Source organism: Apodemus sylvaticus, chromosome 5, assembly GCF_947179515.1.
Source record: "Apodemus sylvaticus chromosome 5, mApoSyl1.1, whole genome shotgun sequence".
Classification (NCBI taxonomy): Eukaryota; Metazoa; Chordata; class Mammalia; order Rodentia; family Muridae; genus Apodemus; species Apodemus sylvaticus.
In genome coordinates, this window is record NC_067476.1 from 157,884,460 (window position 1) to 157,907,230 (window position 22,771).

Genomic DNA, 22,771 nt, shown 5'->3' on the forward strand with positions numbered 1-22,771 from the left:
ATCAAGCCATCATAGAGTGTGTGATAGGCAGGTGACAGCCTAGAGGTTAAAATGAAAGCCCTCAGTTGCTTGGATTAATTGGAAGAACGTTTCCCACTCAATACTACCGCTCTCAAGCAGTCAAGGCTGTTGCAGCTCGTCCTGGGGAGTCTATTTTCATTCACCACATACAGAGAGGGCAAGGATAAACAATTGAACAAACAATAGAAAAAGCAGAGCTCCATCCAAGCCCAGCTCAATAGACCAGTAAGTTTATCAGGATTCCTTACCGGCTCAAGCAGCCACCTCACCAAAAGCCCCAGCTTAGCGTAAGAGACAGTTTACCCGTGCTGTGTAACTGCAGTCCCCTGCACAGCTACAGGCAGCTCTACCAAAGGGTCTGCTTTCCCTCCGCCCCTGTTGACTCTTCAAATAACACCAGGGCTGGCAGAGGGAGGCTCATGCATCCATCCTGAGTGTCTTATGAGGTTCTCGACCTTCTCACTTCCCTCCAGAAAGGAATGTCTTCACCCATAGGAAATGACTGCAGGCTACACAAACAATGAAGGCCAATCACTGTCATTTGGCCAACTATAGCTTGTGGCTTCCATTGATGGGCAATCTTTCTCTCAGCGGACAGGAGGCTGAATATGGCAAGAGACAAGGGGATTGTTCCACTAAAATGTGCTATGCAGAAGTGGTAGCCTTACATCTGCTCCCAACCATGAGTCAGTACTTAGTCACATGGCTACCTAGCTGCAAGGGAGGCTGGAAATTTTTAGTGACTAGACAGTCATGAACCCCATTCAAATATTATTGGAATTGTTTTGTTACTGTAGTAATAACAGATATTTGTAGACAGTGTTTGGCATACGGCATAAGGATTTAGGCCAAGTATACATGTATTAAAAATTGTAAAAAAAAATAACTTGAGGATAGATTTCTTATTTTCCTCTATTATTGAACCTCTTTGTTGCAGAATGAGTAACCTTAACTTGCAAACTCTCTCTACTATGACCATCTTAACACCCTCTCCTGACTATAACCATATTAACTCCCTCTCCTGACTATAGCCATCTTAACACAGCCTCCTGAATATGACCATGGTGAATTTGCCCTGGTTGGACCCAATCATCTCTCTAACACTATTCCAGGAATTAGAACTCATCCTGACCCATAAAAATGTCTGATGTCTGAGTTCCAAACACTGTCTTTTAATGCCTGGAGAAGCAGTGTAACACTGGAGCTGAAATCTGGCTTGTGGCCAATCTGAGGTTGCCATTTCTGTCAGTCTAATCTTTGGCCTGTCTCATATTCCACCCATGTGTCCACAGTTACATGCAGGATAGCAGTAGGAGCAGCTCCTGTTTGCAATGTCACATCAACTCCTGACATCTCTTAACTGTGAATAGCTCACATGCATCCTGATACACGATGGACCCTCAGTGTAGTTCACTGTTCCTTTTATCCATTCATGCCCAGACATTAAGCACTGACCTGGGGTCCTTAGTGCCTTCTATCTGCTTCTATTTCAATAAACAGGACCGGAGAGCCAGGGGTTAACCACTAGAGCACACTCCTCCATCAAGACTGCTGCTGTCCTCCTGGTGAGGGGTCTCTATGGTTCTGATTTTGATCTATTAGCAAGTGTCAGGCCCATCCATGACCCAGTCTTCCTTGACAATGGCCTAATCTTGGATCCAACAGGTGTTTGTAACACAAAACCTGAAGGGTCTGGAAACGGAGCCAACGTATAACAAGTTCTTTGATTTCCTCTGGGCTTAGGATGCCTTGATGAGCAGCAAGCCCTATTAATCCGCTCGCTTCAGAATTTTGAGCGTAGAAACAGCACATATTAGAAAGAAGAGCGCTCTCTTGAGCCAGCCTTAATGAGAGCTTTATGAAAACGCCATTAGCAGCATCTACTCTAACACCCAGCGCCTGCCGAGCAAGGCTTCAGAGCTGGTTACTCATTCATTGTCTGCAGAGGAAAACAGGAAGGAGAGCTTCAGCTGCTCTCTCGACATCAACCCATCCTTTCTTACCCTTTGTGTCTCAATGTCTCTCTCCTCCTACCTCCATCTTAATTATGAATACAAGAAAAGGGGGAAAAGCAAGATTTGAGGGGGTAAAAAGGAAGGATCTTGCTTTTGCCAGCTTAGGAAAAGCTCTGTTCTCAGTGCCCTGATTGCACTCAGGATGGTGGGGAGGGCCTCCACTTTCACAATCAAACACTCTTTATTCTACTCGAATATTAATTTATTCATCAATTGCAAATGTCAGCTAAACAATTCAAACCCTCTGAAAGGAACAATGAGTGAGCTTGTGTGTAGATGTGCATGTGAGTGCATGTGTGTATGTGCACGAGTGAGTGTGTGTGTGTGTGTGGCAATATTGGTGCACGTGTGGCAAGGCATATGGGCATGGGTGTGAGGACAGCTTTAAGGAGTCTATTCTCTCTTTCCTCTTGTTGAGGCAGGCTCTCTGGTTTCCACCACATCGCTGAGTGTTTCAAGCTCACTGGCCTGAAGGCTACTGTCTGATTTTCAATGTCTTCCTCTCATCTCGCCTTAGTTGTGCAGGGACTACAGATGTGCACCACCTCACCTGGCTATGTGATGTGGATTCCTGAACCTAACTGAGACTGTCAGGGTTCATGCTTTTACTGCTTTTTACTGCTCCTTAGCATTCATATTCCCTCTCCCTTTCCCTCTCCCTCCCTCTCTCTCTCTCTCTCTGTCTCTCTTTGTCTCTCGGTCTCTCTCTCCCCCTCTCTCTGGCATATTCACACACATTAATGAGATGGGAGATACATCTACAGCTAAACCGCTGCCTAGGGGGGCGAGCGCAGGGGGAACTGTTCAGCTGCATGCAAAATATGAAAAGTCAAGTCTTCACACCCTGCTTAAACATTAATTCAAAATGGATCAAAGACCCAAACCTTAAACTAAACTTTGAAATACTTTAAGACATTAGTGGAAATGGTGAGGTTTTGGTTCTGGCCCCCAAAGCACAGGAAACCAAAGCCAAAACCGACAAACAGAATTAGATCAAACTAAAAAATGTCTGCAGAGTAAAAGAAACAGTCAATGGAGTGAAGAGACAGCCTACGCAAAGGCTTGCCACTGTTCACCCCCAAAACGAAGACCCCATAAAGCAAGAAAGGAGGTGCTTTTAAAATAGAGACACTTTACAAAGGAACAGATGCATATACCAGAACAAGGGGAAGACGCAGACACAGCGAGTGCTGCAGGGCACGCAGAGACTGCAGGCCACTGTGCTCTGCTCGCTCCATCGGCTTGCTTTCCGGCCATTTGGGTCTTCTCCAGACTGGAAGCTGATTGGGGCCCTGGTGGGGCAGAAGGAGGGTTTCTCACCATCTCTAAGGTCCTCAAGCAGGAGCTGGTTAAACACCAAATGGGTTGTGGGGGGCCCTAAGTTTCCACTTGTTGATGTACCTCTAGATGAACCAAATCTTCCTATTTTCCCTCTGGGCACGTCCCATCTACTGTCTCCACAAAAAGCAATGCGAACCAAGGATGATAAGTGTCCTGCAAGCTACCCTAGCTTGCTTTTTGTTGCAGTAACCCACAAACCTAGTGCCAGTGTTTGTCCTAGTTAGGTCTGTTACTATGATAAAACACGGATCCACAACAAATTGGAGGGGAAGGGTTTATTTGGTTTACAGATTGCAGTCCATCATTAAAGAAGCCCAGAGCGGGAACTCAAAGCAGGAACTGAAGCAGAGGCCATAAAGGAAAACTGCTTGCTGGCTTGCTCCACACAGCTTGCCCAGCCTGATTTTAAATACAACCCAAGACCACTAGCCCAGGGGTTGCACTTCCCATAGCACTCTGGAACCTTTCACATCAATAATTAATTGAGAAAATGCTGCCCCCACCACCACCACCACCTCTGCCAACGCCACACACAGAGACTTATCCACAGACTAATAAGATGGAAGCATTTTTTTCCTGAGGTGCTCTCTTCTCAGATGACTTGTGTCAAGTTGACCAGGCAGAGGAAAGAAAAAAAAAAAGAAAGAATGAAACAAAGAAGCAAAGAAACAAAGGACCAAGGGATGAAACAAAGAAACAAAGAAAGAGAAAGAACGACCCACCAGTTGGAATAAGTTGAGGAGTTTTAACCCAGCAGGTAACAAATCAGTTAGGCTTAAAATAGAGCCTATGGTTAGTGGGTTAAGAAAATAATTGCAAGACAATAAAAGCTTCAGAGACTGGAAGGAGATGTCTAGGCTACAAGGGAAGGAAGGCAAAGATGCCAGGGGTAGATGGAGCTGTCCAGCGAGGCGATGCTGAAATCGCGGGAGGCACGGGAAGGGTGGACACCTGCCTGTCAGGAAAAGCTCAAATCCACATAAAATCTAGTGATGTGTTCCAAAACTAACCAAGGTGACCTCTTTGCAATGACACTTGACTTCTAACCATACTACATTCATGCTATTTTAAAGATAGATCATTAACATGAAATACTGAATCATAAAGCCTGTTTGCATAAGTTATACGATCCAATGAATTTTAATGGATTTTGTTTTTAGTACTTCTATAATGGCTAATGATATTGAGTGCTTCTGGGTGGTGAAGTATCTGACCAAATAAATCCCTTGCTACTTATTTTTAATATATTTTAATCAGTGCATAAATACTTGGACATATTTATGGGATATGATGATATACGATGCATAATAATCAGATGAAGATAGTTTACTGGCTGCTTTTAATTTGGCTTTCTGATTGGATTATACACATTTTCTCCATCTCCTTAGAAAGCCACTTAGCAGGCTGTCTTGTCTCCAATGCCTTTCTCCAATTCTGTGGGTTGTTTCTTTGCTTTCTTGGTAGTTTTTAAAATACAAAATTTTTCATTTTGATGAAATCCAACTCATTTATTTTTTTCCCGTTTGCTTTTGAGAATAAGGAAGGTACACTAAACTCCACTAGCCTGGTTTGAGAGATTTTGTGGCAGAAAGGCTAAGCTGGCATATGAAAGTCGAGGGAAATATGTTTTTAAGTTGACATTTAAGCTTGATCTTGAAAGATAACAGGAATATGCCAGATACATGACTGAAGATGCTTTTTGAGTACAAAGAACATCTGGGTAGATTTTCTATTAATCCACTGTAAATTTTTAGGATAGCTTTTGACCACAGATTCAAAACAGGAATCCCCATGTGTGCCAGTACCACGTGGCAAACACAGACACTGTCATATCTTCCAATTATTAAAATAAAGTCAATTTATTTATAGAAGATTACACTGTAATGAAGAATTGTGTCTGTGTAGTCCCCTCAAAAACCAGGGGAGGGGTGGTGGTCAGAGACCAGGTAGGTGCCCCTTAGCAGTTGGAGTATAGCTAGAGTTTTAGGACAACCTCCTCCCCCACCCCCAACCCCACCCCCAGCCAGCAGCTGTGACAAGCCAAGCTCTGATGCTCAATCCAATGCTCCAATTAAAGAGCCAGCGTACAAAGATGGGGAGATGGTTCTGTCAGCAAAGTGCTTACTGGAAAGCCCGAGGATTGCTTCTGAACTCTCCTGTGAACACATTAAGAATCTGGGTGTGTTCATGATGGGAATCCCAGTGCTGGGGAGACAGACGCAGGAGGACCCAAATTCAGGGGTGGAGTCAATGGCCAGCTAGCCTAATGTAACCAACAAGGTCTGAGGTCAGTGAGAGACCCTGCCTCAAAAGCAAGGTGAAGAGCACTTAAGAAATGCTGAAGATTAACCTCTGGCCCCCAGATGCACACACACAGGCATTTGCAGCTACACACCCCTCATATGTGTGCATACACAAACACACGCTGGCAGAAAAAATAAAATAGGCGTGTGATAGTGAAAGATATAGAGAAGAGATTTAATCAATGTTTCGTCAAGTCTATCTCTTGAGCACTGAGCTGAGCTTTAAGTTAAACGAAAGCTAAAGGTATGCATACGTATGTAGTCCTGGCCAAGGTACCATCTTGCCCATCTCTGATCTATTGTTGTCTCAGCAGAGAGGTGGCGTTATCCCTAGAGGTCACCAGTGTACAACATGGTGAGGTCAGCAATTCACCCTCAGGGACAGTTGCCCTCATCTGAAGGGAATGGGTCTGTGAGTCTGCCTGCCTTCACTCGTTGAAGTGAAGAGTTGCTCGAGGTGGCCTCTGGTTTGGGGCAATAGTCCATTCTGCCATCAGCCTAAAGGGAGGGGGTGGGACTGAGTGTGGTTAGGTAGGCAGACTGAGATGAGGGCAGAGGTCCCTGGCCTTCTCTGATCTTTTAGTTACCTGATGGGCCCAAGTGAGGATTCAGATCTAGGGTGTGTTGGACATAACCCTGAGGCCACGGTTCCAGGGCTGGGCTCCACCCCTACAGTCACCTGGCTACAGCCATGTTTTTCCCACCCCATAGTTACCTGGCACTTTAAAAACCCAGCCCACTTTAAAAGGAGGCCTCTTGGCCCCTTCCAGATCTCTCCCTTCTCTCTCTTGCCCTTGCTCTTGTCCCCCTGTTCCCTCTCCCCCCCTTTCCCCCCTCTTTCCACGTGATCATGGCCAGCTCTCACCCTTCTATCTTTTCTTTCTTTCTTTACTTCTCCATCGATTTTCTTTACTTATTTCTCTATAACAAAGCTTTGAAACTATGAGCTGTCTCTTCTTATCAAAACCCGCCGTGTAGGAGCAAGGAACAGGCTTCAGCGTCTCCAGCCACCAGGAAAGGACCAAGACTCTTCCCAGCCAGGCTTCCTCAGCAGGTACTGGGCCCTTCCAGAACAGCCCGCCTTCTGAACAAGGACCCCGCTCCCCGCTAGCCTAGCAGCCTTCCCTCTGCAGATACACTGGCGTCCCTAGATGGGTGTGCAGGCCCCGCCCACTCGTTTTCCTGGCCGCCTGGACCCGCTCATTTTTCCCTATAGCGGTGTTTTGTTATTGTTTATTTGTTTGTCTGTCTGTCTGTTTGTTTGTTTGTTTGGAACTTTAAAAACCAAAAGCAAAAGCAGTTTAGAAGTGCTAGTGCATAAAGATGTGTGTTGGAAGTGTCAAGCCCCCATGTTCTCCTCCAGAGAAAGGAAATCAGGAAGTGTTCCCAGGCCAAGTACAGACCAGGAGAAGCCTCAAGGGAATCAAATGTTCCTGCTTTGTGACACAGCTTTCCCTGTGACACTCACACAGACCCAAATGGTATGAGCACAGCTCTGGGTACAACCCTGACAACAAGAAGTCGCCAGAAGTTTAAGATTGCTTCCCCGCACCCAGGGAGCAAGGCGGCTTAGAATCAGGAAGTTACATTAAAGGGCTGACAGTTGGTAAAGTAGTATTTCACACCCCTCGGCTCACTGGCTGTGATTCCCAACCCGGATCAGTCTTGTTTTCCGCAGAAGCTGACAGCTAGTGGGTCTGTTTACAAACACTAAGGAGGTGCTGAGAGAATCCGAACACTTTCTGCAGAGCCTGCCAGCTTTTTAACTCCCTGAAATCCAACAGGGGAAACAGTATCAAAATCCCATCCTGATTTGCATATCCCCGCCTCCTCGATGGTTAATCATCTGGTCACATTTCCTTTTACATGAATTCATATCCACATCCTCTACCCAGTTTTCTCAGCAAGCCACTCTCTGTTTTCTATCAGCATGGAGGGTGCTTGTCTGTGAGAGGAATTTGGGATCCATCCTGGCTTGTCTTCTGCCTGTATTTAAGTTATCTACATAGTAAACTTGACACTGTCCAGTTAAAACAATTTCCTCAGCTAGAAGTTTTTATGGATATTCTAAATTTTCTTCTCCTCGGATTGAAAAGTTTATTTGGGCCTCGGTTGGCTGTTGCTAGGGGTAACCAGTGAGTAGTCAGTTAAAGAATGTCAGGTGATTGATAACCATCTCTCCTGGCTGTCCATTACTGTGATTCCAGGGGAAGGGAAGCATCCAGAAAACTTCATTACTTAAGTTCTCGTTATCAAATTATTACAGTTTTGAAAATTTGTCACAGGTCAAACAAAATGGCATAACCCTGGCGCTCCTACTTCTCCAGGCGACTCTGATTCAGAGTCCAGTGGGGGTCTCATGGCCACCTGCCCCAGATGTCTATTCCCTCCAGACTGCAAGCATGGTTGGTCCTACCTCCACCCGGAGCCCTCCTCTCCCTCAACCCTCCCAGATGCTGCTCCTCCCTTGGTCCAGCCTACATCCTTCAGACCCAGCCTCCACCACACCAAACAACACACTGGATATCACCTCTTCATAAAAGTCAAAACTTACATATCCCGCAGTCTAGGAAGGGTCCTTGGCCATCCAGATCAGAACCCCCCCTTGCCCCATAACCCCCTAGATTCCCCTGATTTGTGCCCATCACCTTGAGCTACACTGCAGTGTACAGGCTCAGCTTTTCAGTCTGAGGCAGGGTCTGCAAAGTACAGCTCCCATCTACAAAAAGTTGTGTTGCAAGTGAAAAGCTACCAAAGATCATGGAATCGCGCAGAGAAAAGCTGGCAGACTGGAAGGGTCTTCAGTCCAGTGGCTTCATTGTCATTCAGGGTTTGGTGTGGAGCGCTGGAGATTGAACTCACAATCCTTACATATTAGACATGTACTCTAGCACTGGGCTACGCCCCAGCCCTCTTCATATTTTCATTCTTGAAGCAGGGTCTCACTAAGTTAACCAGTTTAGCTTTAAATTCACTCCATAACTTGAGCAGGACCTGAACTCATAACATTCCTACCCCGGGCGGTGGTGGCACACGCCTGTAATCCCAGCACTTGGGAGACAGAGGCAGGCAGATTTCTGAGTTCGAGGCCAGCCAGGTCTACAGAGTGAGTTCCAGGACAGCCAGGGCTACACAGAGAAACCCTGTCTCGGAGAAAAAAAAAAAATCCTACCTCAGCATCCTAAAGTCAAAAGAAAATACAGCTCTCATCTCAAAGGGAACAAGAGGGTTCTGGAGTCTGTGGCTTCAGCTCATCCCCAAATCAGGTTGCAGTATGCAAATGTTTTCATAAAGCATTTATAAATACAAAACAAAAGAAAGTAATGGATCTGGGTATTTTTTTGAGTTTATTATTGGGGATCGTGTGTAGGCAGGTTATAGCAAAGTAGGAAACTTCTTGATCTAGGTTTCAGATGCTGTGTCATGAGGTGGGGGGGGTGGAAATTGGTGATCTGCTAATTTATTACATTCCCAAAGGTCTCCTGTGGTAGGTGATAGCCACAGGATACTGTATCACACACAGAATGGCTATTATATGGTCTAGATATAGCCAAAGATAGGTTGGGAGATGTGGCTCAGTTGGTAGAGTGCCTGCCTAGCATGCATGTAGCCATGGGTTCGATCCCCAGCACCACAGAAGCAAGGTGTGGTGGCATGTGCCCACAGGGATTTTACAGTCAGGACACAAAGGCAGGAGGACCAGAAGTTTAAATTTATCCTTGGATTCATAGTGAGTTCAAAGCCAGCCTGGTATAGATGAGAACCTGTCTGCAGAAAATAAAATAACCCAAGATCATTTGGCCGTGAATCTGCGCATTCCAACTCTCCACAAACAGGAAACTTCTGCTCACACCAGCCTACATGACCACCAGGTCCAGATGTTGATGTAATTTAGAAAGTAGCAATGACCACCCGAGCCTCCAGAAATCATGCCCCGACCAATCAAAAGCCATCAACATTGGAGCCAAACACTCTCCTCCCATAGCAATTGGGTTGAGACTCCCTGAAGGGCCAGGAGCAGTTGGCATGCTTTAATAATAATAAACTATTTTTAAGTGAAGGCATGCATATTGTGGCTTGGACATATTAAACTGCACGTTTGATGAACTATTAGTGCAGGTTTAGTTTTTGCATGTTCTTGAAAATAAAAGTAAGTGTACTTCTTGTGACTGTATTACTGTTTCACTATGGGGTATGTGGGTGACACCCACATTATTGTCAATGTGTGTACATTTCTCTGACTTCTCTTCTTCCAACCCAGACTCTGGTTGGCGGGGGCAGGGCTGGGCCAGCACTTCTCTTGCTTCTGTGTTCCTTATACCCAGTGCAGACCCGACCCATACCAACCCACAAAGGGCGGCAGAATGAATGCTCATCCCTCTTTACCAGGCAGATCCGAACTACTACAGCAGCGCATGTGAGCAGTCCGGTCTGCAGGGGGCGCCAGCGGCCTCCTCATCTCCCCCGCGGAACCCGGAGCTCCGACCTGCTGCTGTCAGTCAGCCGGTGCCAGCTGCTCAGTGGTCATTTTGCTGCACTGGAGATGAAGTAGGAGTTCCGATGCATAAAACCCCGGGTGCTCTCTCTTCTCACATCTAGCGTCAAGTCCCACAACCTCTGCCTCTCTAAGAGTAGAGCTGTAACTGTAGCAACCGGTGTCGGGTGAGGGAGAGAAGAGACCGGAGAGAGGGTCAGAGCAACAGGGGATGAGGCAGGCTGATCAGAGTCTGCACTGATTGTTGGAGACGCAAAGGAAAGTTCTTTCAATGTCTCCAAGCCTCTCTCTCTCTCTCTCTCTCTCTCTCTCTCTCTCTCTCTCTCTCTCTCTCTCTCTCTCTCCTAAAGTCTAGACTGGACAGCATCTACAAGAGAAGCACCTAGAAGGAGAATTCCCAGCAGCTTGCTCAAGACCCTGCAGGAGCTGCACCCAAGGCTGGCCCCGCTGTTAACCATGAACTCTTCCTGCTGCCTGTCCTCTGCTCATCCGATGCTGCCTAACCTCTCAGAGCACCCGGCAGCCCCTCCTGCCAGCAACCGGAGCGGCAGCGGGTTCTGCGAGCAGGTCTTCATCAAGCCGGAGGTCTTCCTGGCACTGGGCATCGTCAGCCTGATGGAAAACGTCCTGGTGATCCTGGCCGTGGTCAGGAATGGCAACCTGCACTCTCCTATGTATTTCTTCCTCTGCAGCCTGGCTGCAGCCGACATGCTGGTGAGCCTGTCCAACTCCCTGGAGACCATCATGATCGCCGTCATCAACAGCGACTCCCTGGCCCTGGAGGACCAGTTCATCCAGCACATGGACAACATCTTCGACTCTATGATCTGCATCTCCCTGGTGGCCTCCATCTGCAACCTCCTGGCCATCGCTGTGGACAGGTATGTCACCATCTTCTATGCCCTTCGCTACCACAGCATCATGACAGTGAGGAAAGCCCTCACCCTGATCGGGGTCATCTGGGTCTGCTGCGGCGTCTGCGGTGTCATATTCATCATCTACTCCGAGAGCAAGATGGTCATCGTGTGTCTCATCACCATGTTCTTCGCCATGGTGCTCCTCATGGGCACCCTGTACATCCACATGTTCCTCTTCGCAAGGCTGCACGTCCAGCGCATCGCGGCGCTGCCCCCTGCTGACGGGGTAGCCCCGCAGCAGCACTCCTGCATGAAGGGGGCGGTCACCATCACCATCCTGCTGGGCGTTTTCATCTTCTGCTGGGCGCCTTTCTTCCTCCACCTGGTCCTCATCATCACCTGCCCCACCAACCCCTACTGCATCTGCTACACGGCCCATTTCAACACCTACCTGGTCCTCATCATGTGCAACTCCGTAATCGACCCCCTCATCTACGCCTTCCGCAGCCTGGAGCTGCGGAACACTTTCAAAGAGATCCTCTGCGGCTGCAATGGCGTGAACTTAGGCTAGCATGCCTGCGGAGGCTCTCCGCATCTAGCCAAGAGACAGAAACAACACTCAGACGAGACCTCAGGATGTGAGGAGCTGGAACTGTGCTTGGCTTTGTCGGTAAACTGGCAGCCCTTTGCAAAGGGGGCGTGGCACAGGATGGGCTGCCTGCGGGGATCTGTGTGTGGGTAAGTCGGCGTCTGACCTATCACATAGCCTGGAAGAGTCAGGCAAGGCAGCCCTGAGTGTCATCTGTGTCCTTCTAGGCACCCAGGGCCTGTGGTTCCCACCTGCTCATTTGCTTTGTACCAGTAACTCTGTGTTTCAAGCCACGCAGACGGGAGGGCTCCTGCGAACAGAAACAGTGCTCAGACTTCTGCCCGCCATCCCGGCTTCCAGAGGCCACCTCCAGCTGCCGGTGGCGTAGAGAGCTTGGCACATCTTCTGTGGGAGGCTGAGTGAAGTCCTGAAAACAATGTGATGTGCTGCTCCCTTCCAGGACCTGCATCTATGCCAGTCTCCCCAAAAACCCTGCATGGAGAACGTGACCCCCTCCTCTCTGTGCCGTGGTCGTGGTTGTGATCATTGTTGGGCGTTTCGTTCATTAAATCTAAGCTTCAAAACCTAATGCAGTCAGAGTGCTCTAGTCAGTGAGAGGCCCTAGAATCCTGGCCATTTCAAGGTAGATGTTACTCTTTAAAGAACAAAACAAACAAACAAAAACCCACGGTCTTCTACAGTTGCTTCTCTGCCTTTCAAACGCAAGGAAACAGCAGGCAGGAAGGTGTGTGTTTCACTAGAAACTGCTTTCCTGCTGTTGGTGAATTGTTTGAGCAGCTAGAACTGCCTCCTGCTCTTTCCTTACTGACTCCCAAGCTCCTTTCCGGCTTCTGGTAAGTGTGTGGCTATCAAGTGGTTATTTTAGCATCCTTTATGAGAGGCTGTCTTGGCTGTTGCTTCTTTTGCTAGATGCAGTGTTAAAGTCAAATAACCCTGTCGGCAACTTCTGTACCTTGTCAAGTAAAGTCGTTACTCCCACCACCTCGGGCAAGATTTGCAGGCTTGCTGTATCACACCACTGTGTGCTGCTGACAACTGCCGGATCCCTTCTTTCCCTAGAGAACTTCAGCCAGTGATATCTCCCTTGGTCTATGTTTTCCTGCTCTTAAATTCATGAGGTAGAGGGACTGTGCTTGAATTTCTCCTCCTAACATGATACAAACATCATTTGGTTCTCGCTTTCATTGTGATGCTTGGGGGAATAATAAAGGCTTTGGTTCCCGTGACCACAAATCATGTGTGACGTTGTGATGTGCCTCCTGGGGTCATCCTGTGCCTCCCACGTACAGACACAGAACAGGATCCATGCAGATGGTATCGAAAGAATGCTGAGAGCAGGAAAGATGGGTCGGTGGTCAAGAGCATTGGCTGATCTTGGCAGAGGCTGGGGTTCCATTCCCAGGACCCACATTGTGGCTCAGAATCATTTATAACTCCAGTTCCAGGTCTGACATTCTTTTCTGGCCTCTGAGGGCATTGCATGCATGTGGTGCACAGACATCCATTCCAAGGACCCCACATACCTAAAATAAAGATAAATAAACTGTAAAAGTAATACAGGTAAGAAAGCAGTGTTTGCTAATGCAATTTTTATTTTAATTTTTACTTTATTTTATTTTATTTTTTAGCCAAACCACAAAACTCTCTCATTTAGTTTCCCAAATTACCAGGCTTCTGGCTTCTCAGCTACTGCCAGGCCTCACAGTTTCAATTAAAACACTAAATAAAAGGAATTGTGGGTGGCCACTCAGGAAGCAAAGACAGGAAGTGGAAAACCACATTTCCACATAACTGCATAACCACAGGATCGGCTATAGGAATCGTAATGACCTTGCTCTGAGAAAACAAGAGGGAGAGAAATCACTTTTTCTGTTTTTGTATTGCCTTGTCACATTGTCTCATCTTTGCCTGTTGGCAAATCTGTAAGTGGTGTCATTTTGGGTGTGCGCGCATGCAGTCCCCGGGGCCTGAAGGACTGTGAGGACACCCTGAGAGCCAGTGTGTGTGTCCTGGGTCCTGATGCTGATATCTCTTACCACCAATGTGTTGCTGTCAACAGATTTCCTGTCAGACTGGACCCACTTCTTACCGTGAGCATCAGTTCCCAGGGGTTCATCCAGACAAAAGCACCCCAAGAACCCTCCAGGTTCTTTCTCAGGTGTACACTCTGCCTCTGTGGGTCTGAATGGGATCCTGAAATAAGATTCTGTTGTGCCTGACTCTCCCCCTGAGATTTGGCTGCTGGTCAGAGGACCTCGCTTTCAGTACAGTGGGCACGGAAGACTTTGAAACAAGCCTGGTGTGAGTCTTCAGAGCACTGGCCTGTGCTGGCCAGGAGCTGAGAAAGAGCTTTCGCGGTCTTTACTGCTTGGACCCTTGTCACCCTACAAGACAGATGCTGTGGCTAGCTACATGCTACAGGTGTCTGAAATTCAGGTTAAGGAGGTTTCCAGGGGAACTCAGCTGCGAGTTGCACACAGAGAGATTCTTTCTCAAGCTGTGCAGGCCCACGCCCCACCCCTACCCCCACCCCGTCCCCTCTCATCCCTGTCATGGGTGACCAGCCTCCCACAGCTCACAGGCTTAGACACTCGACCCTCAGTAAGCGGTGCTGTTTTGGAAGTTGTCTCAAAGGTTGCTGGAGCAAATGATTTGGAAGCCCAGCCTCAATTCCTGGCTGTTCTTCAATTCCTGACACGTGACCAGCTATCTCAGACTCCTGCCGCAGTGGCTCTCACACCCTCTAACTATGAGGCAAAATAACCACCTCTCTGTTAAATTGCGTTTGCAGGGCGTTTGGTCACAGAGAGGAGAGAGTAGCACACGGGCAGCTTCAGTATCCTCCTCACAGAAGCTGGGGTGCTTGACCTGGCCCTGAGTGGCATCAAGGGTGTGCGCTCCCATTTTAGAAGGCTCTAATGCACGTTCCCACCCTGTTCTGAAAGCTTGATGAGGTTCCAGAAAGATAAGTTAGGGGCTGGAGAGATGGCTCAGCGGTTAAGAGCACTGACTGCTCTTCCAAAGGTTCTGAGTTCAAATCCCAGAAACCACATGGTGGCTCATGACCATTCGTAATGAGATCTGACACCCTCTTCTGAGGTGTCTGAGAACAGCTACAGTGTACCTACATATAATAAATAAATAAACCTTTAAAAATAAAAAAGGAAGGAAGGAAGGAAGGAAAGAAGGAACGAAGGAAGAAAGAAAGAAAGAAAGAAAGAAAGAAAGAAAGAAAGAAAGAAAGAAAGAAAGAAAGAAAGAAAGAAAGAAAGAAAGAAAGAAAGAAAGAAAGTTAGGATGAAGAGCCACAACTATTTTTCAAAAAAAATGCACATGGCCCCAGAGGCACAGAAGAGGTGGTTCAGAGTCTCTCTGGAAGACAACCCCGGACATCTCCTTCTACAGTCCATCTCAGGTATTTGTGAGGGGGCCCGTGGGATGCTGGGACTCAGGAAGGGGCATCACCGCCCTCCATCTACAGCGCTAGCCATGGCAGGGGTCTGCCTGCCTGCTGCCTGGACCAAGGGAAGTGGCACCTCTCCCTCTCCCTCTCTCTCTCCTTCCCCCTCTCCCTCTCTCTCCTCCTCCCCCTTCCCTCCCTCTCCCTCCCTCTCTCTCTCCCTCTCTCTCTCTCTCTCTCTCTCTCTCTCTCTCTCTCTCTCTCTGTGTGTGTGTGTCTACCTCCCCCACTTCCTCTCTCCTTCCCTTCAACAAAAGGCAACAAAATCAAGGAAATCAAAGCAGGCCATGACACACAGTTTCCCACTGTATCTTGGTAAAACCAGTTCTTCCTCAGAACCGGGAGTCCTAAGGGTTTGATCTCTAGCGTACTGTTCGCCCTCCTTGTTCCCTAGACCCAAATCCGCCATGCCCAGACCTTTGCTGCTGATGTTTCCTCTGTCTGAACTCTCTTCCCGAGATCTGCCCGTGATTAGGTTCTCATGGACCCGGCCATTTCCACCTCATGGTTGTATCCGTTCCCAGGCCCCCTGTCTGCAGCTGCTGCATCCGGTCCCGCCCGCCCCATCTCACCGCACACCTTATTTCTGGCGTACCCACATTTCTGGTCATTTGATCACCACCTGAGTGGTCTTCCACGAGAAAGCAAGGTATGGCGGATAAAACTGGTCAACTAAGAAAAGGTCACTGAACAATCGAGGAGGCTCAAGGCAAGCACAGCGGTGGATGCACACCTTTAACCCCAGCACTGGGGAGGCGGAAGCAGGAAGGTCTCTGAATTCCAGGTTAGTCTGATCCATATAGTGAGACCCTGTCTCAAGCAAGCAAGCAAAGCTACATGCCCACATTCAACAGAGAAAGTACGATCTACCACACGGCCTCGGCCTCTTTTTTCCAGTGAATATGTTAGTTATCTCTGCTCACCAGACAGCCAGTCTAGCTAACATGGCACATTCCAAATTAAAGTGAGAGGCTGTCTCAAGAAGCAAGGTGGCATGTAGCTGAAGGGGACAGCCGAGCTTGACCACTAGGCTTCACACACACACACACACACACACACACACACACACACACACACACGTATGTCTTCCCCTGGGAGAGACATTCTCAACAGGTCTAGCCTTATGATTGGCATCCTTCCATTGACCTGGTCAGTCTCTGGAGCAGCTTCAGGGAGCCTTGGCACTGCATGCCAGCAAAGTCTCTCGGTCTCAGCAACACAGACATCAATCTGGAGCCATATCCTTCTCTGCAGCCAGGCACCCTGTGCAAGGCAGGGTGTGGAGCAACAGCCCTGGCCTCTGCACTCTCTCTCTCTCTCTCTCTCTCTCTCTCTCTCTCACACACACACACACACACACACACACACACACGCGTGCGCACGCGCGCGCACACACACATACACACACACACACACACTCAAGATTCCAGGAGCACCATAATGTCATGTGACTTGTGATAGCTATAGCTGCAGACATTGCGAATGCCCCTGGAGGGGTCACGCCCTAGTGAGAGCCTCTGCATGGCCCTTTCTCTCATCTGCTTCTTTCCTAGTGATCCTAGGGGCAGGCTGCGGCCCATGGGGGTCTAGCTCTGTGCATGTTGTCAAGGTGACATGTGTGCATTTCAGTCACTGCCCTTGGAAAAGACTGCTAGTGTATTTGTAACCTATTAGTTCAAGAGACCAGTGGTACTATGAGGGTTGTATCGCTTTGGCTCAGAGCTACTGTACTCAGCCCCCCAGGATGGACTGACAGACCCCAGGAGAGCTCCCAGGCCCCACAGGGTTCTCTGCCAGAAAACTTGGCCCACCAAATAATCTGTGAGCTTATCCCCCAGGGGCTAAACTGAGCTAGAAATGCCCCGTTGATAAGAGAACTACAAATTCAACAGACATAGGCGACAAACTTCTCATTTCCCAGAATCACCTTTGGGATTTGGTTTCCCAGTCTACAAACTCAGGCCTGTGTTTGAGTCCTGTGTCTTCCACCGCTCCATGCTGCTCACTGAAGTTCACTGGTTGGGTAATTACTTTTTGTAGCTACAGTTCAAGGCTAGCTTTAAAGGAAAAGAAGGAAAGGGCTGGTGTAGGGCTCAGGGGTCTAACACTTGCCTTAGGCAAACAAAGCTCTACATTCCAAAACAGTTGCCACAGTCCCCAAGGCAGCAAGAGATTCCACCAAGAAAACCAAAGGGTATAGTGACTGGAGAATAGCCAAGATTGCCCTCTGGTCTCTATGTGTACCTGCACACATGCAGACACACTCACTATACACACTGTAGACACACTATGCACACTGTAGACATGCTATGCACACATGCAGACACTATGCACACATGCAGACACACTCACTATACACACTGTAGACACACTATGCACACATGCAGATACACTATACACACTGTAGACACACTATGCACACATACAGACACACTATGCACACATGCTGACACACTATGCACACATGCTGACACACTATACACACTGTAGACACACTATGCACACATGCAGATACACTATACACACTGTAGACACACTATGCACACATACAGACACACTATGCACACATGCTGACACACTATGCACACATGCTGACACACTCACTATGCATCCATGCAGACACACTCACTATGCACAGGCAGAAGAAATAAGTGTTGTGAAAGCTCTGTATAGTAGCTGACACACCGCTAGTGCAAAACAAGTGTTCACTCCTCTAACATCAGTTGTGAGCGACCCTGTGGACATCCTCCCCTGAAGGCCAGGAGCTCTCAAAAGAGAATGTCAGCCTTCAGTCCACAGACCAAACCCCGAGAGACGCTGCCACGCAGGCCAGCAGCTACTAACTCTGATTTAGTTCATCATTAACTTCTGTATCTGTCACAGAGTGAGGCGGGCAAGTTGTCACAGAGCAAGGAGGGTGAGCTGCATTGTGTGTCTAGACGTGGGCTCACAAAGCAATCTCAGTGGTGTTCATTCATTACTTATTTATCAAGACAAGGCCTCACTCTATAACCTTGGTTGGCTGCAGCTCACTGTGTGTGCATTGTGCTGGCCTCAAGCACATGGAGATCTGCCTGCCTCTGCCTCCCCAGTGCTGGAATTAAAGGTGAAGGGCACCATAACCTTCTATATAATTATTACTATTTTTTATTTATTCATTGGGGTGGGGCTTGCTCGCATGTGAGGCTGAGACCTGGTGGAAAGACCAGAAGAGGTAAGGAGACCTGAGGAGAGAAAAGGGCCCCTCACCCACGGTGTCTCCATGGAAGAACTTTGACATAGCTAACAAAAAAAGTTACTGTGTAGAGTGCCTGCCTAGAGACAATGTTCTATCAGATTGCTTGTGTATGTGTGTGTGTGTGTGTGTGTGTGTGTGTGTGTGTGCACATGAATGCTTGCATGGCACATGTATGGAGGCCAGAGAACAACCTGTGGGAGTTCTTTCTTCCTACTGTGTGGATCCAGGGATTTGAACTCAGATCAGCAGGCTTGGCAGCAAGCCCCTTTCCTCAGTAAGCCATCTCAACAGCCCCTTTTGTGCACTTTTCACAGAAGAATAGTAAAGATCAACAAAGGTTTGCTGCTGCTTCTTCTCTGCGGTGCTGTGCACTGGGCCATATCGCACACTTCCGGTTTCTCGGTGCAGCCAGCTGAATGTGGGTGGAGAATGAGGCTGGCATTGCAAGCTGCTTGGGCTGAAGTGACTTCTCCATGCAGCACCCCACTACCAGCTCCCTGTTCTGAGCACTGTGGAGCACGGTTCTCCACACTGCCTTGTCCTCTTGTTTGTTACACCAGCTCCCTCGTGTAGCTCTGTCCTAGAAGGGTTGTCACGAGAAAATAGAAGAACAGTGTCACAGGAGACCACAGGAGTGTCTCCAAATGACTCTATTTATCAGGTAAGAGGCTGTTTGCCCCACCCCTAAATAACAAGGGTATAGAGTAACAGGACATTGGGAGCTGGGATTCAAGAGACTCAGGGACCAGACCCAGGTCTGGGACTGTGTGGTGTTACTGGTTTTGTCATTGATGGCTGGCTGTCTTTAGGAATGGCAGAACCAGATGTGACAGGTGGCTTTCAACCTTCATCCTTGTAGACTCAGGGGACACAGACACCACACCAATGCCTGTCCCCACTGCACCAGCACCAAGGTGTCTGCCTGAGCTATGCCTAACTCGCCAACGTCTTCCAACTCTTGTCCAAAGCAGCTGCCTTTGCCCCCAGGCAGCACCAAATAACTGTACTGTACAGGCCAAAAGTAAAAAAGCACCGTGAGTTCGAGGCTAGCCTGGACTACAGAGTAAGACTCAGAAAACAAAACAACCAAGCAAGCAAAACCAGAAGGCTCTCCCTGCTGGGCCACTGGCTATGGATTCCGATGGACTCTCAGGTGCTGGGGATGAGCCTCATTTGTCTGAGGACACTGCCAACATCCACCGTCCGGGAAGACACAGAAGGGAGAAGCATTCCTAGCATTTGAGTGCCAGGATCCAGCTGTGCCTGAAATTAACATCAACCATTTAGACATGTAGAGACAAGTTATATTATTTTGTTCAAAATCATGGTGGGGAGGATGGGGGGACCCGGATGCATAGAGAACAAGGGATCTGTGAGTGAGAAGACTTGGGGCTCCGACCACTAGGGAGCTGCTGCAGCTCGTTTTGCTTATGAGGTTTATGCGTTTGCAGGATGAATGAACTAGCGCAGGAGATGATGTGACTCGTGGTCTGCTCTCCTCTTACACCACAAGGAAAGGGTAACCAAGCTCTCTTGTGAAGCCCAAGTCGGTCCCAGTGTGACGGACTCTCTCTCACATGTCTCTTTCCCCCTCTCCTTTGTCCCTGCTTAAATCCATGTTGAAACCTTTTCTTAGGGCTGGAGATGTGGATGGCTTACCTGGAAAGAGCACTCGCTGCTCTTGTAGGAGATTAGAATTCAAGCCCCCTTGTCCAGCAGCTCACAATGGCCTGTATACCCTAGCGCCCCCATCTGGCCTCCTTGAGCACCTACAGAGTGCACTCTCTCTCTCTCTCTCTCTCTCTCTCTCTCTCTCTCTCTCTCTCTCTCTCTCTCACACACACACACACACACACACACACACACACACACCCCAAATCATTTTTAAGTCTTTTTTCCATATACTTCCAATACCAATTCATCCACAGGAATTCTGTTCTGGGGCATTTAAGTCAAGAATCCTAGTTTCACAAGAGTGCTGGTCTCTAAGGAGACCCAGGAGTGCCACAGGCAACAGCATGGGTCTCTTAGCTTCAGCTGAGATGAGATTATTTGTTCTCGCAATTTATCTTCAGAATGAGACCATAAGGTGATTTCTGAGATAAACTTAAGTAGCTCTGCCGACCAGCTGAAGCCATCTGCCACAGCAGGCATCTCTACAAGCCCAGCAGATGGGAGGCTGAGTTAGGAGAAGGTCTGTAGGCTCAGGGCTAGCCTAGGCTACAGACTAAGACGCTGTCAAATCGGTCAACCATGTCACCGGATCACTGTTAAACATAAGTTGATATGGTCTAACCATAAACAAAGTTTGTAATCTTTATCTGTGACGGTCTCTGAAAAATCCAGATTTATAGCTAAGAGAGCAGGGAGGTCCGAGCCGGACGTCACGTGCACTCCGGGCCTTCAGCACGGTTCAGCACTATTCCACTTATTTGAGGCAGAGCATGGTGATTCACGTCTGTGTTCTCAGCACTTGAGAAACAAAGGAGGAAGGTAGTCATGGCCAGCCTAGTCCAGACTGAGACCTTGTCTCATAAAAACAAACAAAGGGGTCAGGGATATAACCCAGAGTGAGCACTTGCCTAGTCTATATAAGCCCTGGTTGATTCCCCAGCACCAAATAAAAAATTAAAAGGCAAAGTACACAGAGACATTTTTACTTCCAGTGTGAGACAAAAATACACACCCGAAATCACCACCAGTTTTCCCAGTACACTGGACCACTCCCTCCCCTTCAGTGACCCCAGGTCTGCTGGAAGGATACAGTCTGTCCTGGGTGCTACTGCAACCCCAGGAGACACTAGTGTTTGGACGCTTGCTCTCTAGGAAAACAATTGCCATAGCAGTTTTTTGTTAGATATATGAAATTCTTGACCCTCCGCCAGCAAAGGCTTCACTCAGATCCCCTAGCCATGCCTCACGAATTGTCCATCTCTCCACTGCCTGCAGCGTCTAGACTGTTGAGTATCTAGGAACAGATGTGCTTCTCTGGGCTTTCCGCCCAGAGAACTTTGGCAGGAAGCTGCATCTCTAGGGCCTGTGGACTGATGCGTGAAGCAAGTGGCCATGAGGGTGCTACAGAGGTTTTCTGGGGGAAAGGGAGAAGGGATGAGAGGACTTCTGCATGTGGAACAAAAGAAAATCTCCCCTCAGTCCATAAAATCTCCTGCAAAATGCACACATCAGCAGAGCTGTGAACATGGATTCAGTCTTTAGGGAAAGATGTCTGACTTCAGAAGGGAACCCCAAAACTCACAAGAAGTGTCCAGGCATACTGTTGAGTCATTTTGGAATAGGGTATCTCAATTAAGAAAACAGCCCATCTGCTTGCCCTGTAGGCATTTTCTTAGTTCATGATTGATGTTGAAGGGCCCAGAACATACACTAGTCTAGTGAATCTGGGCTGTGTAGGGAAGCTACGGAGGCTAAAGAGAAAGACAGGAAGGAGCATTCCTGCATGGTCTGTCTCAAATTGCCTCTTGTCACCACCGGGTTATAGCAAAATAAGACAGATTTATTTTGGCTCCCTGTTTTAGGGCAATGACCTATGATCATTATTTTGCCCATTAATGTGATCTAGAATCTTCTAGGAAGAGAAAGTCTCAGTGAGGAACTGTCCAAATCAAATTGGTCTGTAGGCAGGTCTGTGGGGGAGTTCTGTTAATTGATGTGTGAGCATCTGCCCCAAATGGGGGCACCATTCCCCACCCGAAGTGGGCGGCACCACTCTCTAGGGTTGCACAGTGGACTGTCTGTATAGAAGAGGGGAGATGGGGTGAGTTCTAACATGCATTCGCCCATCCTCTCACTTCTGATTGGATAGGATTCGCCTGTCCTCTCTCTTCTGATTGGATAGGATTCACCCATCCTCTCTCTTCTGATCGGATAGGATGAGCTGCTTCAAGTAGTTGCTGACTTCAAGTTGTTGACTTCCCCACAATGATGGACTGAAACCTGAAATGATAAGCCAAATAAACCCTTTCTCTCTTAACTTGCTTAGGCAAGGTGTTTTGTTGTAGCAACAGAAACAAAACTAGAACTACCCTGCATCTGTCAGGGGAGCTGGGGCAACAGGGAGGCTCTGTATCAGCAGAGGCTGCCGGCTCACATCTCAGCAGACCAGGAGGCACAGAGGACAGCAAGTGGTGCCAGGCTCTCACCTCAGCAACTCACTTCCTCCAGTTAGGTCCCACCTCCAAAAGGTTTCACAACCTTCCAGGACAGCACCACCATCTGGGGCTCAAGTGTCTGAACATAATAAGTCTATGGAGAGCATTTTACTACATTTACAGCCGGATGGAACAGGAGAAGGTCAGTATCCACAGCCACCTTCCCTCTTCCTAGGACCCTTCCACATTAAAAGGATGCTGAGGAGGGTGGGCCCACCTTCTTCCAAGTTCACATCCTTGCACAGCACCCTCCTGATACATT

General features: G+C 48.2%; 1 protein-coding gene across 1 annotated transcript; it reads left to right on the forward strand.

Moving 5' to 3' along the window:
• The first annotated feature begins 10,524 nt into the window (after positions 1-10,524).
• On the forward strand, positions 10,525-12,208 carry Mc3r (melanocortin 3 receptor). Its single transcript, XM_052184416.1, has one exon. The coding sequence runs from the start codon at positions 10,632-10,634 to the stop codon at positions 11,601-11,603; it is 972 nt and encodes a 323-aa protein (XP_052040376.1). The 5' UTR covers positions 10,525-10,631; the 3' UTR covers positions 11,604-12,208.
• Positions 12,209-22,771: the final 10,563 nt, after the last annotated feature.